The sequence below is a fragment of the Phyllostomus discolor genome, chromosome 12, assembly GCF_004126475.2.
Source record: "Phyllostomus discolor isolate MPI-MPIP mPhyDis1 chromosome 12, mPhyDis1.pri.v3, whole genome shotgun sequence".
In the NCBI taxonomy this organism is placed as follows: Eukaryota; Metazoa; Chordata; class Mammalia; order Chiroptera; family Phyllostomidae; genus Phyllostomus; species Phyllostomus discolor.
In genome coordinates this window covers 53,931,338-53,955,725 of record NC_040914.2, presented here as the reverse complement: position 1 = coordinate 53,955,725, position 24,388 = coordinate 53,931,338, and the positions used below count along the sequence as shown (strand labels likewise).

General features: G+C 55.3%; 1 protein-coding gene across 1 annotated transcript in view; it reads left to right on the top strand.

Annotated features, from left to right (window-relative positions):
- The first annotated feature begins 5,907 nt into the window (after positions 1-5,907).
- KIFC3 (kinesin family member C3) overlaps positions 5,908-24,388 on the top strand; it is a 59,516-nt gene continuing 41,035 nt past the window's right edge. The window contains 1 exon segment of the mRNA XM_028501898.2: positions 5,908-6,454. Coding sequence (XP_028357699.2) covers positions 6,182-6,454 — 273 coding nt within the window. The 5' untranslated portion in view covers positions 5,908-6,181.

Genomic DNA, 24,388 nt, shown 5'->3' with positions numbered 1-24,388 from the left:
TCGGGGCACACACCTAGGTTGTGGGTCAGACCCCCAGTCTGGGTGCGGGTGCGTGTGACTCCCAGTCCGGACACACAGGGTCCCTAAGTCGGGAGACGCTCAGGAGGCAGCCCATCGGTGCTTCCCTCTCCCCTCGATGTTTCTCTCTCTCCCTTCCTCTCACTCTAAAAGCAACAACAACAAAAACATCCTCGGGTGAGGATGAAAAATTTTCAAAAAAATATGTACCTGCTTTTATTGAGTGAAGTATTCCATGAATATCGATTAGATTCAGTTAGTTGATGGCGATGTTTAATTCTGTATCTTTGATCATTTTCTGCCTACTTCTCTATCAGTTCCTGAGAAAGTCATGTTGAATCTCCAACTATCATATAGATTTGTCCATTTCTTTTTTTTTTTTGTTACAAGTGTCTCAGTTTTTTGCTGCATGTATTTTTACACTCTATTGTCAGGTGCATATACATTTAGCATTGTTATATCCTATAGTGAATCGGCCCTCTTATTATTATGTAAAGTCCCTCTTTGTCCCTGGTAATTTCCTTGCCCTGCAATTTATTTTGTCTGGTATTAATTAAGGCGTCCACCCTTCATTTGCATAGTACATATTTTTCCATCTTTATGCTTTTAATATAACTATACCATTATAGGTGAAGTGGGTTCCTTATAGGTAGCGTATAGTTGGGTCTTTTTTTAAACTCCAGTTTAATAGTTTTTGTCTTTTAGTTGGTGTGTTTAGACTACTTACACTTAATGTAATTATTAATATTTTAAAATTTAGGTCAATCATTTTATTATTTGTTTTCTGTTTGTCTCCTACACTTTTCTCTATTTTGCCCTTCCTTTCCCTCTTTTAGGTATTTGAACATTTTGATTATATTATTTCAATTTATCTCTTGGGTCTCTTATAGTTCTTTGTACAGTTTTTCTATCCAAAGAAGATCTCTACTTCTCTACTAGTCTTTGTTCTGTACAGAAAATGTTCCAGCTGTTTCATGCAAGTAATATTCTGCAAAAAATGTTTAAACTGCTCTAGGAATATATATATATATAAAACTTTCCATGGTCTGCTTAAGCTTGGTATTCCACCATGCAGGTCGAGTGTAGAAATCTCCTCACCACATCGCTCTCTTTTCTCTCCCCCCGTTGGGTCATTCCCTGAAACCTCGGGAAGTAAAAGGTGAGTGTGTATGACTCCTGGTCACGCACGGAGGCTGGAGCCCGTGGATTTATCTTCATCCCTTCCTGAGCCCATACGGAATGGCCGTCCAGCATGTAAGAAGTAAAAGCCCATGAGAATGAGGACGGCAGAAGAGGAACAACAGCGGACAGACGATGTCGGGGAATCTGGACTCGGAGAAGGGGGCCCACGGGGCACCGAACCCAGCCCAGGGTTCACGGGAGACTCTGACTCTGAGCAATGAGATTCCCAGCCTCCTTCCCTCCCTGAGGTCTCAGAATATTGGCAGCCAGGGTGATCCCCGACCGAAGCAGGCAATGGGTGGCACTCTTCATTTCTGGGAGAATGGACCAGCTCCAGGGAAAAGACCTAATAAGACTGACAGAGGAGGCCTTCCTGTGCAGGTCTTGGTCCCACCCACTCCATCACCCCGCAGGGCGCTGAGTTTGCCCCATCCTTACACAGGGACAGAAAGTGCAGAGTAATCTCACAGGAAGTCTCTGGAGTAATACGTAGACACCGAAACAAAACATACAGGAAAACTGGCTCACAGCCATGTGGTAAAATGATCAACTTCATTAGTCATCAGGGAAATTAAATACAATCACAGTGCAAGGATAGACGGCAACAAGGACATTACATTACACTAAGTGGGGGGTGGGAGAAGCGAGTGAATTATTTTTGTTTTTCTATAAGTGGAATAAATTTTAAAAAGCAGGATAAAAGAGGGAGGAAGCAGAGAGTCCAGGCAGCAAAAGAGAGAGAAGACAAAACCAAACCCTGTAATTAATAGTCCCAGAGAGATGAAATGCAATCTTGCTGTTGACATGCTGTTGATAAATGAATGGTTAAAAAAAAAAAAGAAAGAAAATCTCTGGGGAATTAAAATACCATGTGAGGGGGGGAAATCAATAGGTGGGTTGGAAGAGCAAGCTGAGGAAATTTCCCAGGAGCTAGAACAAAATGAGGGAGGTTAAAAAATAGAAGAGAAAAGCAAGGTAGCATCCAATCAAGAATTGCAAGAACCCACCCCAAAGAACTCTGCAAAGAACCGAGAAAATGGAGGGGAGAAAAAATATATACCAAAGACACAACACCGGAACTTCCCCTCCACTGAAACACACAAGGTTCTAGGTTGAAACCGTCTTGCCCGGCGCCCAGAACAATGAGTGACTCATTCTTCCAGGAGGCAGGTATCTCAGGTGTGCCCAGGTGTTGTCAGTCTGCTTCACTCAGCCCTTGTCACCACTAAGCGAAAGAGGAAACAGCTCATCTCTCCCTTTGTCAAGTTTCCCCCTTTCAGGAGATTCCCCGCTGCACACAGGAGTGGCCCACGGGAAACCCGGTGAGGCGTAGCATCGTGCTGTGATGGACGTTCGACACTCATCCTAAGCCCCGCGGCTCAGCGTCTTGTGGTCCAGCAGCCCTGAGTTGCCGCCCTTCCCTTCGCCAAACAAAGGGCACTAACGCTGCAGTTGGCCCATCGACACTGACGTTCAGACCCTGGGAGAAGTGCCGCCGTGCACTCCCTGAGCCCCTGACCGAGTGCTCGAAAAGTAGCCCAGCAGTAATGACAAAGGACGTGCCTGCACGACAGACGCTGGAGGAAGTTCCTCTCCGTTGACCTGGGGGGCCCGAGTTGGCGTTGTCATCACCTACGCTGTAATTCGTCTCCATGAAGCTGGTCCGTAGGGAATAAACGGACGAGTGAAAACTGGGTTTCATGGCCACACTCACTTACCCACCACCGACCCTTCCGACTGAGACCACCAGTGATCGAGAAGCCGCTACGATAGTCCCCTCGGACCGGTTACTGGGGTTTTCGTCTCCAGTCACAGGGCCTGATTTCAGGTTGCAGGTATAAACCTCTGAAGCTTGTGGCTAATCCCCCTGCTAATCCCTGTGCCAGCTGATCACTTGGTACTACTGTTTTCTGCTTGTCAAAATGCCCGTAAAAAGTGGCTTTCTTATCGTGACATTGAAGGGGCGATGTTTTTAGGATTCTAGGATTACTCTTTCTCGGAGGGGAAGAAGGAGACACAGTTTCAATCACCAGAGAAATCCCCCCACCCCAAAGCTTGATTTTACGGGAATAGTTTCTCCCTTGAAAACACAACACGTTTAAGGTTGCCGCCTCCAAGGAATCCAACACCTTTGGAATTGTTTGCCTAACAGAATTTGCTCGACCTTGAGAAAGTCTGTCTAGACCTTGGCTGTTTTCCTTCAAGGCTGCCTGAAGCTATTGCAAGGGTCCTCAGACGCGGCACCTGTTGGCATTAGAAACATCGCAAGGGCCTTCTCAGGGCTGCCGTCTCCTGGGAGACAGGAGACGGCATCTGTTGTCCCCCTGCAGCCCTGAAACTGAGATGCCTACGGCGTCTTCACGCAGGTCCCGGATGTCAGCTCTCTGGGTGGTCCTTCCCCAGTCTGTGAGTCACCCCTGGTTACTTCCAGCTTTATACTAAGAAAACAATGACACAATAACATCGATGCCAGGACCCCTCTGACTTCCAGGGGGGCATCTGAACAACAACAACAGATGAATGCCCGTGTGGCCAAAACAAGCTTCTCGACTTAGCAGGCTCCCCAAGACGTGTGGCAATTTCAAGGCATTAGACAGAAAAGGATGACTTGATAAAACGTTGGCCTCTGGATTATTTTTTTTAGTTAACAACAAAGAGGCCCCAACAGTAATTTTTTGGAGTATTTTGATACTGTATCTTCTCGGAGGACTGTAAAAGTATGCACCTAAAAGTATGCACTTGAACGGTAAGATGAAGGGAGAAAAGCCCCGATCTTCTCTTCGACGCCCAGAACAGCTGCAGAGCTCCTGGCGGATCTTGCCGGGCCTGCTTGTTTGTCGCAGAAAGCCGGGTGACCCCGTGTGTGTGCTCGCCACAGACTGTTGGGAATCACAAGGGGAGACGAGCTCGTTTTTATTGGGCATTTCTTTGTCGTGCTCGTAAAAAAAGTTACCCCAGGCCATAGTCCAGATCGTGAAATCCACTGAAGTAGGACGTTTCTCAGAACCCACACCCGAGTGTGCGTTGGGGGAAGGAAATCGGACCTGCGGGAATGGAACGCAGGTGGATGGGGCTGCGGCTCCGACCTTTCTAATCCTCTTTTCCCTCTGACACCCCGACGGAGAGGGAGGGAGGGGGAGAGGGAGGGAGGGAGGGAGAGGAGAGGACAGGCCGCTTGTGACCGGATTCACGGAAGAGTCGGCCCTGACGGTCTGAGGAGGGGACTTGCACTTGCTGGGGCTGGACAGGGCCGTCCTCTCGGCCTGGGTGGCGAGGTTGCCCAGCGGGACACTGCATTCCCATGTCTTCAGCGAGCCCACTCCTGTTAGGATCACTCTCTACCACTCGCATTTTGGGATCGAGGTTTTTATTCAGGAAGCTGAGTGCCTGGAAGGCCCGCACCCAGGCAGGAGGCCGCTGGGAGGTCGCAGGTAGGGAAAAACGGGGTCCTTCAGCTCTGGCTGTTTCTCCCATCTTGGACCCAGGAGCCCCAAGGTGCTCTGAGGGCAGCTGAGGACCCAGCCACCAGTCCCTAGAGGTCAAGGACCTCCTCTCCTGTTGGGGGTGGGGCTGGGTGTCAGTTTACAAGTGGCTCTGGGTCGGTGGGGGCGGGGGGGGGGGGGGCCTGTCTCCATCCCTCCACCCACCCTTGCCCCCATCTTATCTCCTTAGCAACAAGAAAGTCCAAAACATTCTCTCTGTTCCCTTCCTCCTCCTTTTTCCCACAGAAATTCCATGCCTCACCAGGCCTCCCCTGCATTTCACGAATCTTTCCCGAACCTTTGACACATGCCAGGATCTGTACGGCCGCCCAAGACACACCGGCGCACAACACCAGCACACAACACAGGCCCCCTACGCCTCGTCTGCTCCCTGCGCTGCACGTGCAGGGGAAACAGGCAATGAGCAGCAGACTCCACAAAGGGGTCAGAGCAGGAGGTGTTAACTGCTGTGAAGGGAGAAGGAAAAACCAGAGCAGGGTGCGGGCGTCAGGAGGGCTGGGGGGCAGAGGCGGAAGGCAGAGGGTGAGGAATGGATTGTCCTTTTCAGTGAATGAGCTTCCTAGAGGAAGAGACGTGGGAGCAGGCGTGAAGGCAGGCGGGAGGGAGCCACATGGGCATCTGGGGAACGAGCATCCGGGTTGAGGAAACAGCATGTGCAAAGGTCCTGGGGGGCCGGGGGGGTTTCGGGAGCAGAGTACAGAGGAGCGGTAGGCTTGAGGCCGAGAGGCCGCCGGGGCTGCGTGCAGTCAGACCTGGACTTTCGTGCAGCGTGATTATGGGGGCCATGGAAGGCTCTTTGCAGGAAGAGGGTGGCAGGCGGTGGCTTCAATAGTGACAGGATGCTGTGGCTGCTGAGCTGAGCAGCGATGGCGGTGAGTCAGGGCTGGAGCTGGGCGGCCAGGCAGAGACTGTCACCGGCGTCCATGCAGAGGTGGTGGGTGCAGTGGGCACGGTGACAGTGGCCGGACTCTGACCCGTATTTGAAGGAGGTATAACTGGCAGGGTGTGGGGTGTGCAAGAGCGCCGGAGACCCAGATGCCCACCACGTTTCCCCTGCGGTCCCGGGAAGGTGTGGTCACTATTAGCTGGGATGAGAAGGCTGGGGGTGCAGCAGGATCTGGGGCGATGAAAATCGAGATTCCGGTTTGGGCATCTCAGGTTCCCACCTGAATGTCAGGAGCCTAATTAACTTTATTGTTGCCCCCTGCCCCGCAGTATCACATTCGAATTCTTCTCAAGGCCGTGCGGACCGCAGAGAATGCATCTGGCTGGCTAACTCAGAGGACTCCGTGTCAAGCCCCTTGCTTGGGACCCATGTCACCCCCTGGAAACTAAAGCAGATCCTGTCCTCAAAGCCTTTTAATTGCTGGACTGAAGGCTGAATGCCCGCCTTGTTCGACACCAGAGCCGAGGCTGGTCCAGCTAAAAATTGGTGAACCAAGCAGAAAATTCCAGGGCACCGGCGATTACAGGCTCCCATGTGGAAGATTCGGTTCCCACAGCCGGACAGGGCGAGCCGAGCCGCCATGTTCGTGGTCCCTGCCCTGGTGCGGCTCAGCTCCAGTGGCTGGGCCCTGTGGCAGGGGCAGAGGGCAGAGTGGCAAGGACATCCCAGCCTGGGCCAGGAGGAGGCCCCCGGATGGCACTGGCTTGGCTCTGGCACCTCCCTCGGGGCCGCTCTTGCCCCCCAAGTCCAAGCCCCTTCCCGAGGAAGCGTCCTGGTGTCAGAGACGGCGGCCCGTGGCTCCCAGGTAAGGAGCAGAGGGGCGGGCCTTGCCAAGGGCTCCCTGTGCCTTCAGGTCAAGGATGGGGCGCGGGTGCTTCCCCCCACATCCTGCAAACCCATCGGAAGGTTGTGCGAGATTAGACATTTCTAGCGTCTTCTAGCACCTTCTATCTCCTGCCACCTGACCAGATCTAATCTAACCCTGAGAGTGCTAGGTTCTTCCTGTGATGGGTCTCTGTGCGGCCAGAGCTGCGTTCGGTACTTGGCTCGGTCACGTCCCAGCCACGGGAACTTGAGCGAGGGACTTAATTGCTCCAAGCCTCAGTTTCCTCGTTTGTAAACTGGGGATGACAGCACATAGAAGTGAGGTCATACATGTCCACGGCGTGGCCTGGGGCCGTGCTAATGGTGAGCGCTCCCTATATGACGGTTCCCATTCACATTCTGACGATACCAGGGTGGGGTCCCTCTAAAGCAGTGCAGCCTTAATCAGATAACCTTTCACCGGAGCCATCCCACTTTGCCTGCGAGGTGATCTCTTTCTGAAAATTATCTAGCACCGGCTCCGTTCACACCATAAGTGCCCCACGTGGTTTCTTTAGAGCAATTTGAATATGAGCATGTCCCACACCGGTGGTCACCAACCACTTGAAGTCTCAGGGGTCGGTCCCATGGAAGTGGGACTAGGGGCCCATCTCTCACTGCATTGTCACAAGGATGGAATGGAATCGTACCCCGAAATTACCAAATTATTATTGAATCATTCCGGGTGCTGGTGTCATCGTTGTCCTTATTCTGGAGGGGACGGCAGAGCCTGAGGTGGGGGCGGGCTTGTCTGTGAGTGATTCCCGCTGTGCTGCCCTGGACTGCATTAATTATTTACAAGTTCATTATCGGGTTGTCCTTGATTGATTGATTTCTTCACTCGATAAATATGTACTGAATGTTTGCTCTGTCCCAGGCCTGTTCCCGGCTGTGAAGGGGCAACACCGCTCTCTCGCTTGGAGCTTGCATTCCTGGCAGGGCAGGCAGACAGGAAAGAAGACGATTTCAAACGGTGATGAGAGCCACTGTGCGAATAAAGCACAGGAAGAGGGCAGGTGATGGGAGGCTGGCGGTGGTCAGGGAAGGCTTCTTGGAGGAAGCGACATCTTTAATATCTGAGGGTGGACAGGAACCAGCCTTGAGAAAAGGAGAATGGAGGATGGGGGTGTCAAGCTAAGTAAAGAAGGAAACTGAGGCAGACTTGAATGACCAGAAAGGGAGTTTACTTGGGAAGAACAGAGAAATTGCATTTCAGGAAAACACGTTATGGAGATCTACCGATACATGAGAATCTGTTCGGGGTTTGGGGTGGGCTGTATTTAGGAGCAAGGGGTGCAGAGAGGGGGGAGTCCAGCCAGAGGCCAAGCAGGAAGTAAGTTCATTGGCTCGAGGATGGGGAGGAATTCTGGGCAGAGAGTCCTCGGTCAGGAGGGAAGTCCAGGTCTTCTGTAAATGGGGCGTTTACGGGAAAGCAGTCTCTCAGTTCCTGCACTCCAGTCTTCCGAGGGTGCGTGCGTGAGACGCTCCATTTCATAATCTCTGGTTCCGCTTCCGATGGAAGTCCTTTCCCGGGGCGTGTGTGCGTAGGTGCGAAGGTGTATCCCAGGAAGAGGGCACCTGAAAGCGGAAAGAGCCTGGCGTGGAGACAGCTCTGAGAGAGGCTCACGAGGGCACAGAGCGGAGGGGTCGAGGGTGCAGATGCCACGGGACCTCACGGGCGGCGGCAGGGAACTCAGGTTTATTGTAACGGGAGATGGAGCCGTCAGAGGTTGTCCCTTTTCCCGGGTACTGGGAGGACTTCTCTCCCACCTCCTTCAGGCCTCAGACGCCCCCTCCGGTGGGGCTTCCGTGCACCGCTGCACCCAACGTGACAACCCCCGTTTACGGAACTGGAACGAATTCCGCCACTCACGGCACCCCAGGGCCTCCTCCCCTGGGTCGTGTTTCTGCACAGCTCTCCTTGTCCTCTGCCACCGTGCGTTTCATTCCTTCTGTGGTTGGTTATCCTCTCCCTGACGTGGACGCAAGGTCTAGAAAGTGCTGAAACAGTGCTGGCGTGGAGTCCGTGTGTCCACATGGGTTGCATGCAAGACTGAATGAAGGGACGTGGGGTAGATTATGCTTTTATAAGGTCCCTCTGGCGGCCTCGTGGGGGAGGGGTGTTGGGGACACAGAGACACTGGAGAGGCGACTTCTGAAGCCGTCTAGGGTGAGGGTGGTGGGAGGTGGTCTGGTGTGACGTCGTCTTGCCCGTGGACCCACCAGACTTGCTCATGGCCAGGGCCGCTTGGGTGTGAAGAGTGGGAGACGGGCTTCAGGGTCTTCACTGGGAGTGACCGTGACCATCTACTGCGACTGGGGGAGCTGGGAAGGAGCAGATCGGGGAGGCGACACTCCCGTCGGAGCCAACGCAAGGAGTCTGTCACACAAGTAAGAGTAGCATCGCCTATGGAAAAAGATGGGGATGAAAAAGGAAGCGCTTAAAATAGTGGAGAAACAGTCAAAGTGGCAAATACGAGCTGTTCAAGTAGTGTGGAATTTGGGATCCAGAAAAACAACCCCAAAAACCTAGATCTGAGTAAGTCTGGGTGAATAAATCTGATCCTTTTTTAAAAAAAGATTTTTAAAGTTTATTTTTACAGAGGAGAAGGGAGGGAGAGAAGATCAGTGTGTGGTTGCCTCTCGCACACCCCCTACTGGGGACCTGGCCTGGAACCTAGGCAAGTGTCCTGACTGGGAATCAAACCGGCGACCCTTTGGTTTGCAGGCCAGTGCTCAGTCCACTGAGCCATGCCAGCCAAGACTAAATCTGATCCTTATATTACATTGAAGTACAAAGCATGAAATAATAATATTAGCCAAAATGCCTATATTTTCAAGCCATAGGAAGTGCTTCAAAATAAATTTCAATGGAACTTAAAATGAACAGAATGGCAATGGGGGAGGTGCCCAATTTGTAGGATTTTTTCGGGGGCCTTTCAGTTACAAATATAATTACAAATCATATTTAATGTTATAGGGGCAGAATACCACCCCCAATAAGGGCTATTTCCCAGAATACCATTCTCAGCTTTCAGGAAGAGGCCGCTGAGTTTTTCCTCTGTGTGGGAACTGCTCCTGCCTCCCCCTCATTTCCCAGGAGCCATTTCAGCCAGGCCGCCGTGCCACCCAGAGCTTCATGCGTCTGCACGCGCCGGTGCTGCTGTTGTTTGGTGTTCATGCACACGGACGCTGTTCTTTCTATGATGATGACATTTGTGGTAAGACGCAGGCACGGTTCCAGGGGCAGCGATGGCAATACCAAACCCGTGTGGAAATAAACTAAGCAAAGCTATGGAAACTTCTAAACTGGATGGGCTTCTGGAAAGCATTTGCTGTCTTTAAAAAAATGGGAGCTGCCGTCCCGTCACAATGTCAGCCCGTTCTCTCCTCCCGGAGAGAAGTCGTCAGAGCAATGTTTTCCAACTAAAGATTTTCCTGCCCCCACCGCGGCGTTGTGCTGACTGCTCATATTTTCCTGCATGGAGCTGTGCTTTCTGCACACCGTCTGTCTGCGGATGCTCCGTAATAGATTTTCGCATGAAGCCTTGCCTTTGAAATTGCTGCAGACAAGCTCGGGCAGGGCTGTAACCAGGTGGCCATGTCAGGAACTCTGGGGTGTGTTTAGCATTCCATGGGCATCGAGGTTGCAAGGACCCAGCCAGGGCTGCCTCCGGGAGGGCTGGGCAACGCCCAGGGCACACGGATGCCAAATCTCGGAGGCCGCTGGGAGGAGGATGGTAGTCAAATCATCAGCTGCTCCTGCAGGGGAACCTGCATTGCATTCCGTCTCCAATCAGTTGACCTTGAGGGGAATGCTTCCCTCCAGGTCTCTGTTCCTGTCCTCTGGCGGCGGGTTCCCTGGTGATGCGTGGTCGGTGCAGAACACGGCTACTCCTCGGGAAGAGGCAAGGCGACCGTGCTCTGTGGGTGGAGCTGAGTTGTGCTGTGCTGCCGCCTCACCTTGTTTCATCCCCCAGCCCCTTCCGCTTGACCCTGCTTTAGCAAACCAGTGTGCATTAGCCGCCAGGAGTTGGTGGCCCCGCACCATCCTGCACCTGAGCCTCAGCATCCCATCGGATGGCAGTGCATGGCACCAGGTGTTAGGCTGGTGGAGTCACACTGGACCTTGGTCCAGCAACCTCGGTACCTGAGCTCTGGCTAGGAAAGAATTCAGAGCTGAGACTCAACTATAAGAGAATGTTTGTTCGGAGAGTCACAGAGGTAGCAGCAATGGGCTCAGGAAATGAGTTATGGAGGCAAAGGAAGGGGCTTGGAGCCTAGGGGGGAGGAAGGCAAAGGTAATGCACCTGGGGGAGAGAAGGGGGGCGGGAGAGGCACAGGCATGCCCCCAGGAGGGAGAGTGTGCTGGGTCCTCCATCTGAAGGGCTTTTAAGGGTGGAGGTTTTAGGGGAGCGCTCGGGGGAGGATCTCAATAGCATATTCATCAGCTTTCCAGGTGTGTCCTTTCAGGGTTGTGGTCTCCGCTGATTGGTCAGCACCAGGGCAGGGGGCCATTAGCCAATGCAGCTGGTCCTGATGTTGGCCGAGGCGTCGCCTGTCTGGTTTTGCTGCTTTTCTGGGCCTGGAGCTGAAGCACAACTGTGGCCTAGATGTATCTGATGTGGGTCAGCACCTCGCTGTCCGGGGGACTGCATGCTTACGGGCTGTTCTCCAGCCCCCTTGTTCACTCCCCCTCAGTGGGGGTCTAACCCCCATGATGAGCAACATGCCGGAGCGGGAAAGGCCAGGGGAGGATCCGAATGGCATGACCAGCTATATGCCAGGGGAGGAAAGGTTACTCGGGGGGCGAGGCCCTTGTTTTCCCAGTTTTGCCCGTTGCTAGGCACCCAGGGCTCTCCTGGCCTATCGTCCTTGCTCTGCTCAAATCCGTCTCACCGCTGACCACACATCCATTAAACGAGGAAGTTCAGAAGAGCACGGCCCAGCCCCGCTGCAGGGTGATGATGCTGTGCCTGCCAAGGATGCTCAGAGACCCAGGTTTCCCTGGGCACTGCCCGTCCGAGACCCCAGTTCCAAGGGCCTTACCTAGTGGCAGTCCCAGTGCCCCCAGTTACAAACAATGACAGCGGCACATGGGCACACCCTCATCCCCACTCTTCCCTGAGGACGCTGTCTGCTGGCACCTGCTCAGAATAAATGCTGAGAAAATGAAAATGTCAATTAAATGGTTGCTACGGCAACCCGATCTCCTGTTTGCTGCTGCATTTTCAGGGTGGTAATCGGTCCTCCTCTCCCCCCCATGGAGCTAATTGAATCCCTCAGTAGTTGTAGTCTTCCCCAACTCCATCTCCCTTTCAACACACGCGCGCGCGCACACACACACACACACACACACTCTCAGCCACTCACACCTAACACCCACTGGTTTGAAGACTAACAGAGCAGGTGGTGCATCTTTAAGGGGCTGAGACAGAGGCTGGGAGAATGCATTCGAAGCAAGAGCACACATTTTTGTGGGGTGTTTTTGTGCCTTTTGGGGGTAGTTTAATGAGATATCGTTTCTGCCCGAGACCAGGAAAACTGTCCCAGGAATTCCCTTTTCCAGGTTGCATAAGGTCCCCAACTTCTTGAGCAGGAAGTTTAGCTCTTTATCAAGAGGAAATAGATTCTTAGCCCTACCCAGGGTCCGGTCAACACCCACGAGAAAAAGCCTGTGACCTTTGTGTTCCCGTGAGAGGAGCCGTCTGCACGTCGGCGGGGTCTGGGTTTCACTCCGGAGTCCGGAGTGGCCCGGGAGGGAGCCAGGGCCCAGAGACAGGTGCCCGGGTTGGAACCGGGTTTTATTAGCCACACCACTTTGAATCGGGCACTCCCTCTGTTGGTCTGCGACACCGAGGTGGAGAAGGGTAGCGCCATCTCATCGGGCTCCTCTGGCACTTGGTGGGACGCCGCAGTGAACGCTGGCACGTAGGAAGCACCCAGTAGACCGCTGCTTTCACCGCATTCACGTCGGTTGCTTCCGGAAGCCCGAGAAGGACAACGGGACAGTCAGATGGTCCTCGTTGGAAGACACATGCTTGACCGTCCCTTACTCGTGTCTTCGCCACTGTTTGGAACGCGTTCAGCTTTGTCTTTCAGAGCCGGAGGGGCTGCATTGAACCAGCGTTCATGCTTCTTCTCCCCGTTGAGAAATGAGCTGATTGGATGTTGATGTTTTAAAATTTTGTTTTGTTTTTTAAAAAGTATTTTATTTTTGTGTCTAATGTTTTAAATCCAGGTACCGCCGGTTAATGACATTACGCAATTTCCATCGCACACCACGATGATGTGGTATCTGTGTACTCCACAGCAGCAGCCCCCAGCTGTCTGGGTGCTGGGGACCGGTTTTGTAGAAGATGGGGGCGGGGCGGGGTGGGACACGGGAGGCGGAGCTCCGTCGTGGTGGGAGGAGGGAGGCGCGTTTGGGGGCCCCGTTCTGTGACGTGCTCACCCCCCAAAGTCTCGTTGCTTTCTGTTACTACGCACTTGACCACCTAACCCATTTTGCCATCCCCACACCTGCTTCCCGTCTCGTCACCGCCATTCGGTTGTCTGTCTCTCCAAGTTTGTTTCTGAGAGTTTTTTTGTTTTCTATTGACAAAACCTGATGGTGGAGTTGTCTGTCGTCAACCCAGACACCAGCGCGGAAGTGCCTGGAGGGAAGAGGCAGCGTTTCTCCCGCGACTGAGCGGCGAGACACAGAGGGAGACGTCCTGCGTCCTTACTCACAGGGCGGGTCCCTGCAGGGACCCGGGCAGCCTTGGGGACGAGGAAAAGGAAAGAAGGAAGCTTTGGATTGCTTTTTTATGCTCCGGCTTTTACTGCCTCCCAGACAGGTGTTTCCCACTGTTTCCTCCACCTGCGTTCTCGGGGCAGACGGACAGCGTTGCAGCTCTATTGCTGCCTCTGGGCGGGGGTGGGGGGGGACAGAGAGCCCCCCATTCTAGATGGCATCTAAAGGCCTTATTATTTTACAGAAATCTCAGAATTGTAACACCTTTAAAAAAGATCGAGGTGCATATTTTACTGAATAATGAGTGAGCTGCACCACGTGTATAAATAACCTTTGCTGCGTGTGTGCATGTGTTTAAACGGTGCCGGGGAGCACAGTTTGCTCGGGGAGAAACTGGTGTTTGCTGAAGCCAGGAGAGCTCCACTAAGATTTCTGGTTTTTTTTTTTTTTTTAAGATTTTATTTATTTATTTTTAGAGAGGGAAGGGAGGGAGATAGAGAGAGAGAGACATCAATGTGCGGTTGCTGGGGCTAAGGCCTGCAACCCAGGCATGTGCCCTGACTGGGAATCGAACCTGCGACACTTTGGTTCACAGCCCACGCTCAATCCACTGAGCTGCGCTAGCCAGGGCTAAGATTTCTGTTTTTAACAGATGGCAGCCTTCAGCGATTTTTTTATCCATTGATTGGATGGGGTGTTCCTAAACCACAGCACACGCGTTACTTTAAAAGTGAAATGGTAGATGCTTTCCTAAATATTGAATGTCATTAAACGAGGTATGTACCGTGGGCGTGACACCACTTTAAGAATCGCTAGTGGGCTCTTCAGTTCTGCACCCAGGCTCCCTTGTGGAGGGCTGGCCACGAGTTCTTTTTCAGTAATGTGGGGGCCCCTCCCCCTCCGCTGCCACCAGAATGGGGAAGCCCAGGCAGGGGTAAGGTTTCTGCATTTCAGTGTCAGAGCCTCTGATCCTGGCACCATGGGTGTCCTGGGCTTTGGGTCCTGGGGTGGGGGTGGAGGTCGTCCATGGGGGCCACTTCCAGGTGCAGCAGGCTTGGGGCGAGGAGCCTGGGATGTGTCTGGACGGTCCTCTCTGAGGCCTGCCCTGCCTGGCTGCTTCAGTCTGTGCTCGACCCTGCTCCCCAGTGTGGGGCTTGTGCCCAATGCAGGGAGTCCCCTAAGCGCTGGGACCCGCCTCCCCAGAGGGCCCTGGCGAAGCTACCTGTGTCCGAGAGTTAGGGGAGGGGGTCCTGGGGGAGTTGATGGGGAGGTTGAGGGGCTTCCCTTTGTCTGTCACTGTGCCGGCCACGGCATCTTGCACAAGAAGGGGGAGTCACTGTCCCCTCCCCCATCCTGAGCCCCCCCCCAGCTTGTATTTTTATAAAAGAAAAGAAGAGCCCCTACAAGATGATTGGGCAAATATCCCTCTTTTAAAGCACTTTTCCGTAAGAATGAGCAGGGGGCCCTAAGGCCAGCCGGGGTTAGGAGAAGGGGTGATGGGGGAGGACCGGACTTTATCCGTTTTCTGGAGGACAGCATACGACCCCTACCGTCAGTGGTGATTCTCAACCCCCTATGAAAAGACAGTGCCGGGGGTCTCGCTGGCTTCCCGAAAAGGGTGTGTGTGGGGCAGGTGAGCAACCTGGGGAAAGAATGGACCGTTCGTAAATCATCCTGCTGCCAATGTTCACGCTTAATTCATTTGGCACCCCGTCTCCCCACCCCCCAAGGGGGGAAGTCATAAGGACCTAGTTTATGGTGGTGCTGCTGGGTCCTTGACACCCAAGCTCTGGCCTGGGAACCACCAGCCAGGGCTCCCTGGTCTCCCTGGCGAAGCGCAGCCCCAGGTGTCCATGGGACCGGAGGAATGACGACGCCCCTTTTCTCGCCAGCTGCCTCAGCGTCACCCGGGCTCTTGTCACAGATGCAGAATCCCAAGTGCCGCTGCATCTCAAGCTGCATTTTAACCGCATTCCAGGGGATGTGTGTGCACGGCTCAGGTTGAAAACACGTGGCTCTGGGAGAGCAGCCAGGGCCTGTCCTCCGAGGAGGCTGCCCCCTCCCCCACGAGAAACTCCCCTGTTCGGTTCCCCGGGTTCCGCCTCCCTGGTGGGAGCAGATGCAGTTCTGATGACAGTGCTGAGCCTGGGGGTAGACGGCTCACCCGCTGGGCCACAGCGCTGCTCCCCTGGAAGCAACCCCAGGTCTGCCTGCTCATCCCCGAGGCCTCCGCCGCCGTCACGTCAGGGTTTCTGCCGAAGGTTGTGTCATCCTGCACTTGCAAAACCCAAGTGTGAATTTCCAACTCTGGTGACACCTTAATTAAAGGCGATGCTCCCCTTCCATTAGTAAGGTCACTGCCTCCTGTCTAACCTGTCCCCTCAAAGACTGGGAAGGAAAAGGAGGCTGACCTCATGGTGTGGCCTCACTTAAGGCACCTTAGGTGGTTTCTCCAAATTTATCTCAATGTCTTGGGGAAGCACATGGCGTAACAATTACTCACAGCCCTAGTGATGTCAGGGTAGATTTTTTTTCCCTTCCCAAACAAAACAATAGTCCTCTGGCTTTTACCAGTTGCAACTGCTCTTCTAAACAGAAAGCATTTTATTTTTGGCAGTTCTCGGTACTACCCTACTGGGAGGGTCTGTTATAATTCCCATTTGCCAGAGGGGAAACAGAGTTACGTTCTCAAGGTCGCACAGCAAACTAAATGGCAGAGTGCGGACTTGAACCCAGGTCTGTGTGATGCCACAGCCAGGGCTCTCTGTCACCCTGGGCCATGCATGGACTTTCAAAGACAGAATCCCCCGGGTTGGTCGGTCAGTGGAGGCCGCCTGTGGTTTCCTTCCAGGGGAGGAAGAAAAGCTGGAATGTTCCCCTGATAATCAATAATCATGCTCCTTCTTCTCCTGCTTCTCCTGCTTCTCCCAGGCAGGTAGGCGCCTCCACCAGAGGCCTCTCAGCATCTTCACTTTCTCCCCGCCAGGGACTCGGCCCCGGAAATGTGGTTCCTCTGCTCCAACTGGCTTCTTAGAAGGTCAGGAGTTGAGCCCAGGAAGCTTACCCACTGGGGACAGTGGCCAGCAGGCCGAGTGTCCGTGGCCGGGCGGCTGTGGCCTTCCCAGGGACAGGTGCGCGCTCAGCACCTAGAATGGCCCCGGGTGTTTCTTCGGTCCTGGGGGAGAGGCTGGGTGTTTCTGACAGCCGTGACCTTCGGGGGAGGACAGGTCTGGGGTCAAGTCCTGCTCACTCAGCGTGACTGACTTTCTGGGCCCTGGGCACCTTTGCTTTTGAAGGCCCCTTCTTTTATTCAAAAGCAAAACCTGTCCCCGGCAGGCGTGGCTCCGTGGATTGAGTGTCCGCAGTGAAGAGTCCTGGTCTATCAGGGCAGAGCTGAGGACAAGCACCCAGGCTCAGACCCCCGCCCCCGTCCAGAGCCCCTGGGCCCTACCCCAGCTGTCTCCTCAGGGGCGCCACCCTCAGGGAGACAATTAATTACAGGCCAGTCTTCTTGGCAAAGACATAATAAGGCTTTGCCACAAACTGCCGCCCACACGGCCTCCTTGGCCTTTCCCCGACTTGCTCCCTCTCCTCACGAGACAGCTGCATGTGGGCTGCCACGTGCAGCGCCTGGTGAGGGCCCGGCCTGTAAAGATGGCACAGCCCCGGGCAGAATCCCGGCTCTACCGCTGAGACGCTGGGCAGGTTGCCTTGCGTCGACTCCCTCGCCCGGGAAAGGGACATGACCACACTCCCTACCGCAAGGGGCGAGTGCAGAGGTGGCAGGAGATAAAGCACCTACTCTGTGACAGGCACATGGTGGGGGTGGGGGCGACCATCCTGAGGATGAAGACAGTAAGAGGAGGAGGGACGCAGAGCTGCTTCCTCGCCCTCCCTCCTGCAGGAAGCTGCCTGAGGGAGAGCCCACAGCGTCCGTGGCAAAGCGCTGGAGCAGAGGGGAGCTCCTGGCCATCCGTGGCCTCGTGGTTGCTAAGGTGTGACCCATGACTCCCCTCGGCCTCAGAGAATGGCTGTAGTCCGGGAATCCCTGCGAGGTGTCCTACGGGCAGCGTGAGGCTCTGGAGAGGGTTGGCCTCCAGGAACTCGAGGGAGAGGGGGAAGGGAGGGGAGAGATGGCCGGTGTTGAGCCTCTCTGAGGGGTGGCTCTTTGCTCGGCTCGGGCTTGTGGGCATGGCCCTGCGAGGGTGTCCAGCAGACAGTCAGCCAGGGCCCTTGGCTCCCTGGCTTCAGCTCTCGCCACGTCGTCTCTGCAGGCAATGCCCTCGGACCTACAGTCCGCTGGACACCACGCCCCGTGGCCAGGGCCCAAGGGACGCTCCTGGCTTCCTTCTGAAGGCACCAAAGTCAGGCCCTGAGCCCCCCGACCCCACTTCTCTGACCCCCCGGCCATGGGCTGCTCACAGATGTTTCCCTTCAGCTTTTCTTTGGTGGAATCTCTCCCGTCAGCTATGGCCGCTGCCTAAGAGACAACACCGTCTGTGCTTGCTGCGCCTGCCTTTCCTGCAGGGACTTTTATTACCCTGAGTCCTTACTGGCTGCGGCATAAAATATTAATGCCTAACCGAGCGTGCGAGCTCGGGAGCCTTCCTGGTGCAGGGTCTGGTTTCACAGGCCGCAGGCGGCAGCTGCAGGCAGGGTCCCCAGCAGGTCCAGGGCCCCAGGGCCCCAGGGCCCCAGCACTGCTGTGAGGAGCAGCCCTGGCCCGGGGCTCCGGCTCACCAGCCACATTCTGGGGATCTGCCATCCAGGGGCACGGCGACCGTGAGAGGCGTGTACCCAGGCAGATGGAGCGTGGTAAAGAATCTGACTTCTGGAACCTGAACTGAGCTGCGCTGGCCGCCGGCTGAGCCAACTGGTTGCTTCCTGTGTGATGGCCGAATCAAAGCACTCACCTACTCACACCTGCGGCAACGAGGGTCGGATGCAGCAGCCTTACACATGGTCTTTCTCCCTATTCCAAAACATCTTCATGTGCAGCCTATGAGCCTCCCCCCGGAAAGTGCATGCAAAATAATTGCATCGTTTTTTTCTGGAGAAAGGATTTTTATTTTATCATTAGATTCTTAAAGAAGAATCTAATGTGGGCCCTCCCCCACATTGAAAAACGATAATGCTGGCAATTCCGTGTCTAGGAATACCTGTGGCCACTTGCAAGTGAGAGCAAAGTTCCAGGTACAAAGACATTTCCTGGAAGCGCCATTTGTGGGTGCAAAAGACGGGATGTGGAGGGCTCTCCAAGGGGGGAACCAAGAACAGCCCAGTGCGGAGTAGCATGGGAGCTGCGCTAATGTGTGTGTTGGGGGGAGGCATTCTCAGCATGGGCTTCCGCGTGGGTCTCTCTCTGGGAATCATCCAGCCCCTGGTCTGGATGCTTGTCTTGGAGGAGGCAGATATGGGGACAGAGGTCAGGGCGAGTGGAGGCTTCCTTTTCTCAGCCAAGTTCGTACCGTCTGAACTTGTATGGCTTAAACACAGTCAAACAAAAAAAAAAAAACAACCCCACCGGGCAACATGCCAACTTGACTTTCAAAAGAACAGTAGCAGAGAGAGGCATGCGAACAGGGGCCGGGGCTGAATAAGGGCCGGCTAATTTGGGTGGGCAGCTGCCGCGCCTCTAAATTAAGAAGGTGGCCAAGGTCAAGGCCTGACTCACAGCTGGCTTGCGGTGGCCCAGGGAGTCAAGTGGAGCGGCGTCCCCTGTCGCGGTGTTTAATAGTCTGCCGCGTGCAAGCTCATATTTTTCTCCGTAATCACAGGACCTGGGGCTTCCCTGGAAGGAGCTCGAAGCTCCAGTGCAAACCCCATTTATCCTCCGCCGCCGAGCCCTTGAGGGCTGGGCTGCGGTGGCCCAGACACCCAGCCTCTGTCGGGGAGGGACCGGAGGGAGGGGACTGCACAGTGACTTGCGAGGGCCGACGGAGGTGACTGTGCCCCTCTGCACTCAGGAGCGAGGTCCCCCAGGAGGTCATCCGTGTGGCAGAACAGCCTGGGATTGCCCACGGGCCAGCCCCTGGCAGCTGCCAACCTGCCAGGCAGGCTGGGCTGGGGCGAGCTGAGCTGTAGGTCACATTCCTCGGCCATAAAGTGTCCATCCCTCCTTCACACTTGGGCTGCACGACCCAGTGACAGCTGAGTAGGCTTTTGATGCAGGTTAACTATTTGCCTGAGGCCCAGTGAGCACTGGGCCAGAGAGGGCAAGGGGCCTCAGTGGCAGCTCAGGCACAGGGCTGCTGGGCCGCTTTGAAACCTTGCTCTCTGAGGTGGACACCTTACTCTGTCAGTAAGTCACTGGCCCGGCTCTTGGGTGGGATGGGGAGTCCAGCCTGCATTCTGCCCACGCGTGGCAGCCCTGCCCCCGGCAGAAGACTCAGCCTTCAGGGTCCCCCGAGACAGCAGGGAGGCTCCCCATGCACCCACAGCGTTCGCCCACCAGGCTCGCCCGGACGCAGGCCACTCGCCATCCCGGGTCGCACGGGGCTGTGGGATGTCCCAGGAAGCGGGACTTGCAGTGCCACACCCAGAGCAGTCCCGCCCGCAACCTGGGTGGCCGGTCCCCCTGGAAGCCCGTCCCCCGAGGGACACGCTGTCCTCTGGCAGACTCGCTGCCTCCCGCCAAGGGCACGGCCCTGCAGTTCCTTTGCTTCCCTTTGATAGTTACAGACTCTGCAGCAAAGTTGCAAGAAGAACACAAAGAATTCCCAGATAACCTCCATCTAGGTTCCCCCAAGTTGTTAACATTTTATTACATTTGCTTTATCCTTTTCTCTCTCTCCCTCTCTGAAGAGTAAGTGACAGGCATGGGGCTCCTTTACCCTACATACTTCAGAGTGCATTTTCTGAAAACAAGAATTCTGTTTTATAACCGCTGCACAATGAACACTACCAGCAAATCGGCGCTGGAACAATGCTAGGATCAAATCTACAGCCCACACTGGGGTATATCAGTTGTCCCAACGATGCCCTGTGTGGCGACAGGAAATGCCAGCTCAGGTGTGGCCTTCGCTTGTCGTGTCTCCTTAGTCCCCTTTGATCTGAAACAGCCCTTTGTTTCTTCTGAGTCAATCTGTGTTGCGTGGTGTTCCCCGTCGTGAAGAGGACGGGCCAGTCCTGTCGTGGGATGAAGGACCCGGCGGCAGGGCCTGGCCCATGACTGGCCCCTAGTAAGTGTTATCACGTGTTGAGTGCCCACTGCGTGTCAGGCTTTTTGCATTAGCGCATTCATCTCTTCAACGACTCTTTGAAGGACAAGGGGTATGATGGTCCCCATTTTGCAAAGGAGGAGCGGACATTCTGAAGACAAGGACCCAGCGTGCACAGAGGTTGGGGAATGGCATTCCAGGCAGAGGGAACAGCAAGGGCCAGAGCTTGTCTGGGGGAACACGAAGGAGGCTTGTGTGGCTGGAGCTGAGCTGGGCGGAGTGGAGGGAGGTCATGGGGCCAGGCCTGAAGGGCCACTCGGACCACGGTGAGGAATTCGGATTTTGTGGGAAGCTCCGTGGGAAGTCACGGAGGCTTTTCAAGTTGGAAGGTGACATGGCCTCCTTCACATGTCACGGACTCTCTGGCCATGGACCAGACAGGAGGGCCCCAAGGGTCCCACCCTCCTGCCAGGACCAATTTGCGCCCTCCTCCGGGCCCTCCCTCACGCCCTGCATGGCTCCCCAGTGCCCTGGCTGGCCCCTGTCTCCTGGTCCTTAGTCCTGACCTCTCTTTCTCAAATCCTGCTCCAGCCCAGCCTGTCCTTGCATGCTCGATGGTCATTCCACCATGGCGGCCACTCTTGCAGCCTCCAGCCCTCGCTGAGTGCCCTTCCTGAGGAGACCAAGACAGGGGACTCTGGACTCGGGCACACCCGGGACCAAGTCCTGGCATGGCCACTCACTAGCCTGACCTTGCCTGGGCCTCAGTTTCCCTTCTAGAAAAAGTAAATGTACCAATAGCACCTACACCCTGGGCTGCTTGCAAGGGTTACCAGGACATGCCGGACCGCGCCTGCAGCCGTGCCTGGCGCGGAGCCAGCAGTGGACTGCCTGGGTCTCACCCTTTCCCGGCCCAGAGCAATGGAGGAACAGTGCCCGCCGCATCCCTTGCTGCTGCCCAGGTTGTGTGGCTCGGCCGTGAGCTACGTGGATTCTTGACCTGGTTTTCCTCTGCTTCTGACAGCCCCAACAGCTGGCTCTGCTGCGGGCAGAGAAGCCAGGGACAAGGGGCTGAAACCTGAGGAGGTGAATTTAAGCGGCCGATTCACAATAGCCTCCGTGAGCTTGGCAGTGGAGCCGGAGTGGGTATTATCAGTAGACACAGCAAGGCCGTTGCTCGCCTGGGGGGTAAACTGCCTCCCTGGCTTGGCAAAGCCTTGGAATGTTCCCATTAGACCCCCCCTTGGGGGTCTACGTAGTGGAGTGTGCCGGACCCGAGGTCAAAAGTCCTGCCACCCTCTGGCTGTGTGACCTTGGCTGAGTTAATGAACAACCTGTGTCTTTGGTAAACCACAAACCAGGTTGCGGTGGCAAGAAGAAAATACGACAGCGACCAGGAGAAGCTTTGCAAACACTGAGGAGCCTCTAGGCCCCTGGGAAGGGGATGGGGATGAGGATCATGTCTGGGACAATGTAGCGAGGCTTCTAGAGTCAGAGAGACTGGGTACCACTCCCAGCTGTGTGACTTCAGGCAAGTTACTTAACCTCTCTGAGCCTCAGTGGTGTCTTCTGTAAGGTGGAGATGAGAGTGTGGTTGGGAGGATTACACGGGCTATACCAGGTTGAATCGTGCCTCCCGCAAATTCCCATCCATGTGGAACCTGCGAATATGATCTTATTTGGAAAGGGGATTTCACAGATGGAATCAAGGTAAGATAAAGTCGTACTAGGTTAGAATGAGCCCCAATCCAACATGACCGACGTCCTTACAAGGAGAGGGGAACTGGGACAGAGACACAGACCCGTGGAGAAGAGAACACCGTGTGGGAACGGGGACAGAGATGGGAGTGACCCATCTGCAAGCCCAGCAACACCAAGGGCAGCCAGCAGCCAGCAGCCACCAGACACGAGACGGGCCAAGGAGGATTCTCCTCTAGAGCCGTTGGAGGGAGCCTGCCCGCCCCCACCGCCACCTCGAGTTCAGGCTCCAGACTCCAGAACTGCAAGGGACTGCATTCACGTAGTTTGAGCTGCCCGGTTTGTGGTGACTTGTCGCAGCGGCCACAGGGCCCTAGCACGCCCCGAAGAAGGGCTCTGTGCAGTGCTTGGCACGCAGCAAGCACTGTGTCACTGTTGTCCTTCCCCTGAGGTCACGTGCCACTCAACGACGGGCATGCGGTCTGAGAAATCTGTCGTCGGGCGATTCTGCCGCTGCACGGACATTGCAGGGTGCGCCTGGCCTGCTGCGCGCCTGGGCTGTGCGGTAGAGCCTGCCACTCATTCCCGGGTGACGAGCCCGTGCAGCACGTCACTGGACTGAACACCGTTGGCCACTGTGACAAAACAGTCAGTATCTGTGCGTCTACACACAGCGCGGGCACAGCAGAAACACGGCAGGAGAGACAGGAAAGGTGCCCCCGCGTGGGGCACGTGCCGGGAACGGAGCCCGCGGGCAGAACTTGCTCTGGGTGAGTCCCTGAGGGAGGGGCGAGTGACCGTGCTGGGATGAGTTGTGCGGTGACGTCACAACAGCCATGACACCACATAACAGCTATGGGCCTTCGGAGTTTCTCAGCTCCATTGTAATTCTGTAAATTAAGTTTACTAGGGCGACAGGATTCATGAGATGATGTAAGTTTCAGGGGTACCTCTTTATAAAACGACGTCTGTGCACCCTGTTGTGTGCCCACCTCTGGAAGCCTCGTCTCCTTCTGTCACCACAGGTTTGACCCCCTTTATGACCTCCATCCTTCTCCCACCACGTCCCCTGTGGTAACCTCATGGGACCACTGTCGTATATGTGGTTCGTTGGTGGCCGAAACATTGTTATTTGACACATGACTATAATTATCCTTAATAATGGTTTCTCAGTAGGTTGTTAAGGCTACAGATGTGGTTGGGGGAGAGACCCTGCAATCTCCCTGGCCTCAAACCTTGCTGGGGGTGAGGGTGGCGTGGCTGCCCGGGGCCATGGTCCCCACAAGTCCTTGTCTGGACAGAGCGGCTGCCCCTGGGGGTGGTGGAGGGTTCCCACCAATCTGCAGGGGGTGAGACCTGGAGGGTGGGTCTCCATGAGCCCTTGTTGGGGGAGGGGCGACGGCTGCCCCGTGTCTGTAACCTCCCAGGAGCCGCCTGGCGTGGCAAGAGCCCAGGCCTGGTTTCTGGCTTCCAGCTCGACAGATGCCTCATGAACCTGTCTGGCAACCACATTCCTCCGACACCCAGAGCAGCTGGCTGTCACTCCGCAGCCCGCGGTGGTTTTGCAACACGCAGACGAGGAGTGCCAGCTGCGGCTCTCTGGACGGCCCCGAGCCCGGAGTCTCCCCTGTGGCAGGCAGGGCCCTTGCCTGCTGCCCAACTTCTGTCTGGAGACCGGAGGCGGGTCTTCCGAGGCCTCCCTTGCAGACAGGGAGGGAGACAGAGGCCTCTGGGCCCCTGCAGACTCTCAGACGGGTCTGACTCCACTTCCCATCTTCCTCTGGGGCCTGTCACGGCTTCTGGGGTGGGGCAAGGAGTGCCTGATGTGGGTTCCAGGTAAGAGTGGGCAGTGGCGAGAAGTGGCCTCAGAATAGCTGGTTCTGGCATTTTCCTTGGACTGGCCACGTGATCTTTTAGGGCCCTGGTTGTCTCACCTGGAAATGGGGATGTTCTGAGGACGTGAGGAGCTATCGGAAGTGGAGGGTACCCTCCCCCCCCCGTGCCCAGCAGCGCCAGTCACGTGGGCCAGGAGGAGCAGGAAGAGGGTTCGACCGCATCCTTCCTTGTTCGTGTCCACTCATTCATACCAGGGCAGAGGAGGCCTCCGGGGGGAAAGGGACAGGACTCCTGAATAAAGTCAAGGTTACAGAAGCCTGTTTGCTGGGCAGGGTGGCCCAGCTGAGCACATGCTATGAATGGCTCCCCAGGCTGAAGCATGAAAACACAGAGACGGGGGAGCATTCCACACCCATGGCCTTGAGCTGGCCAAACTAACCTTGAA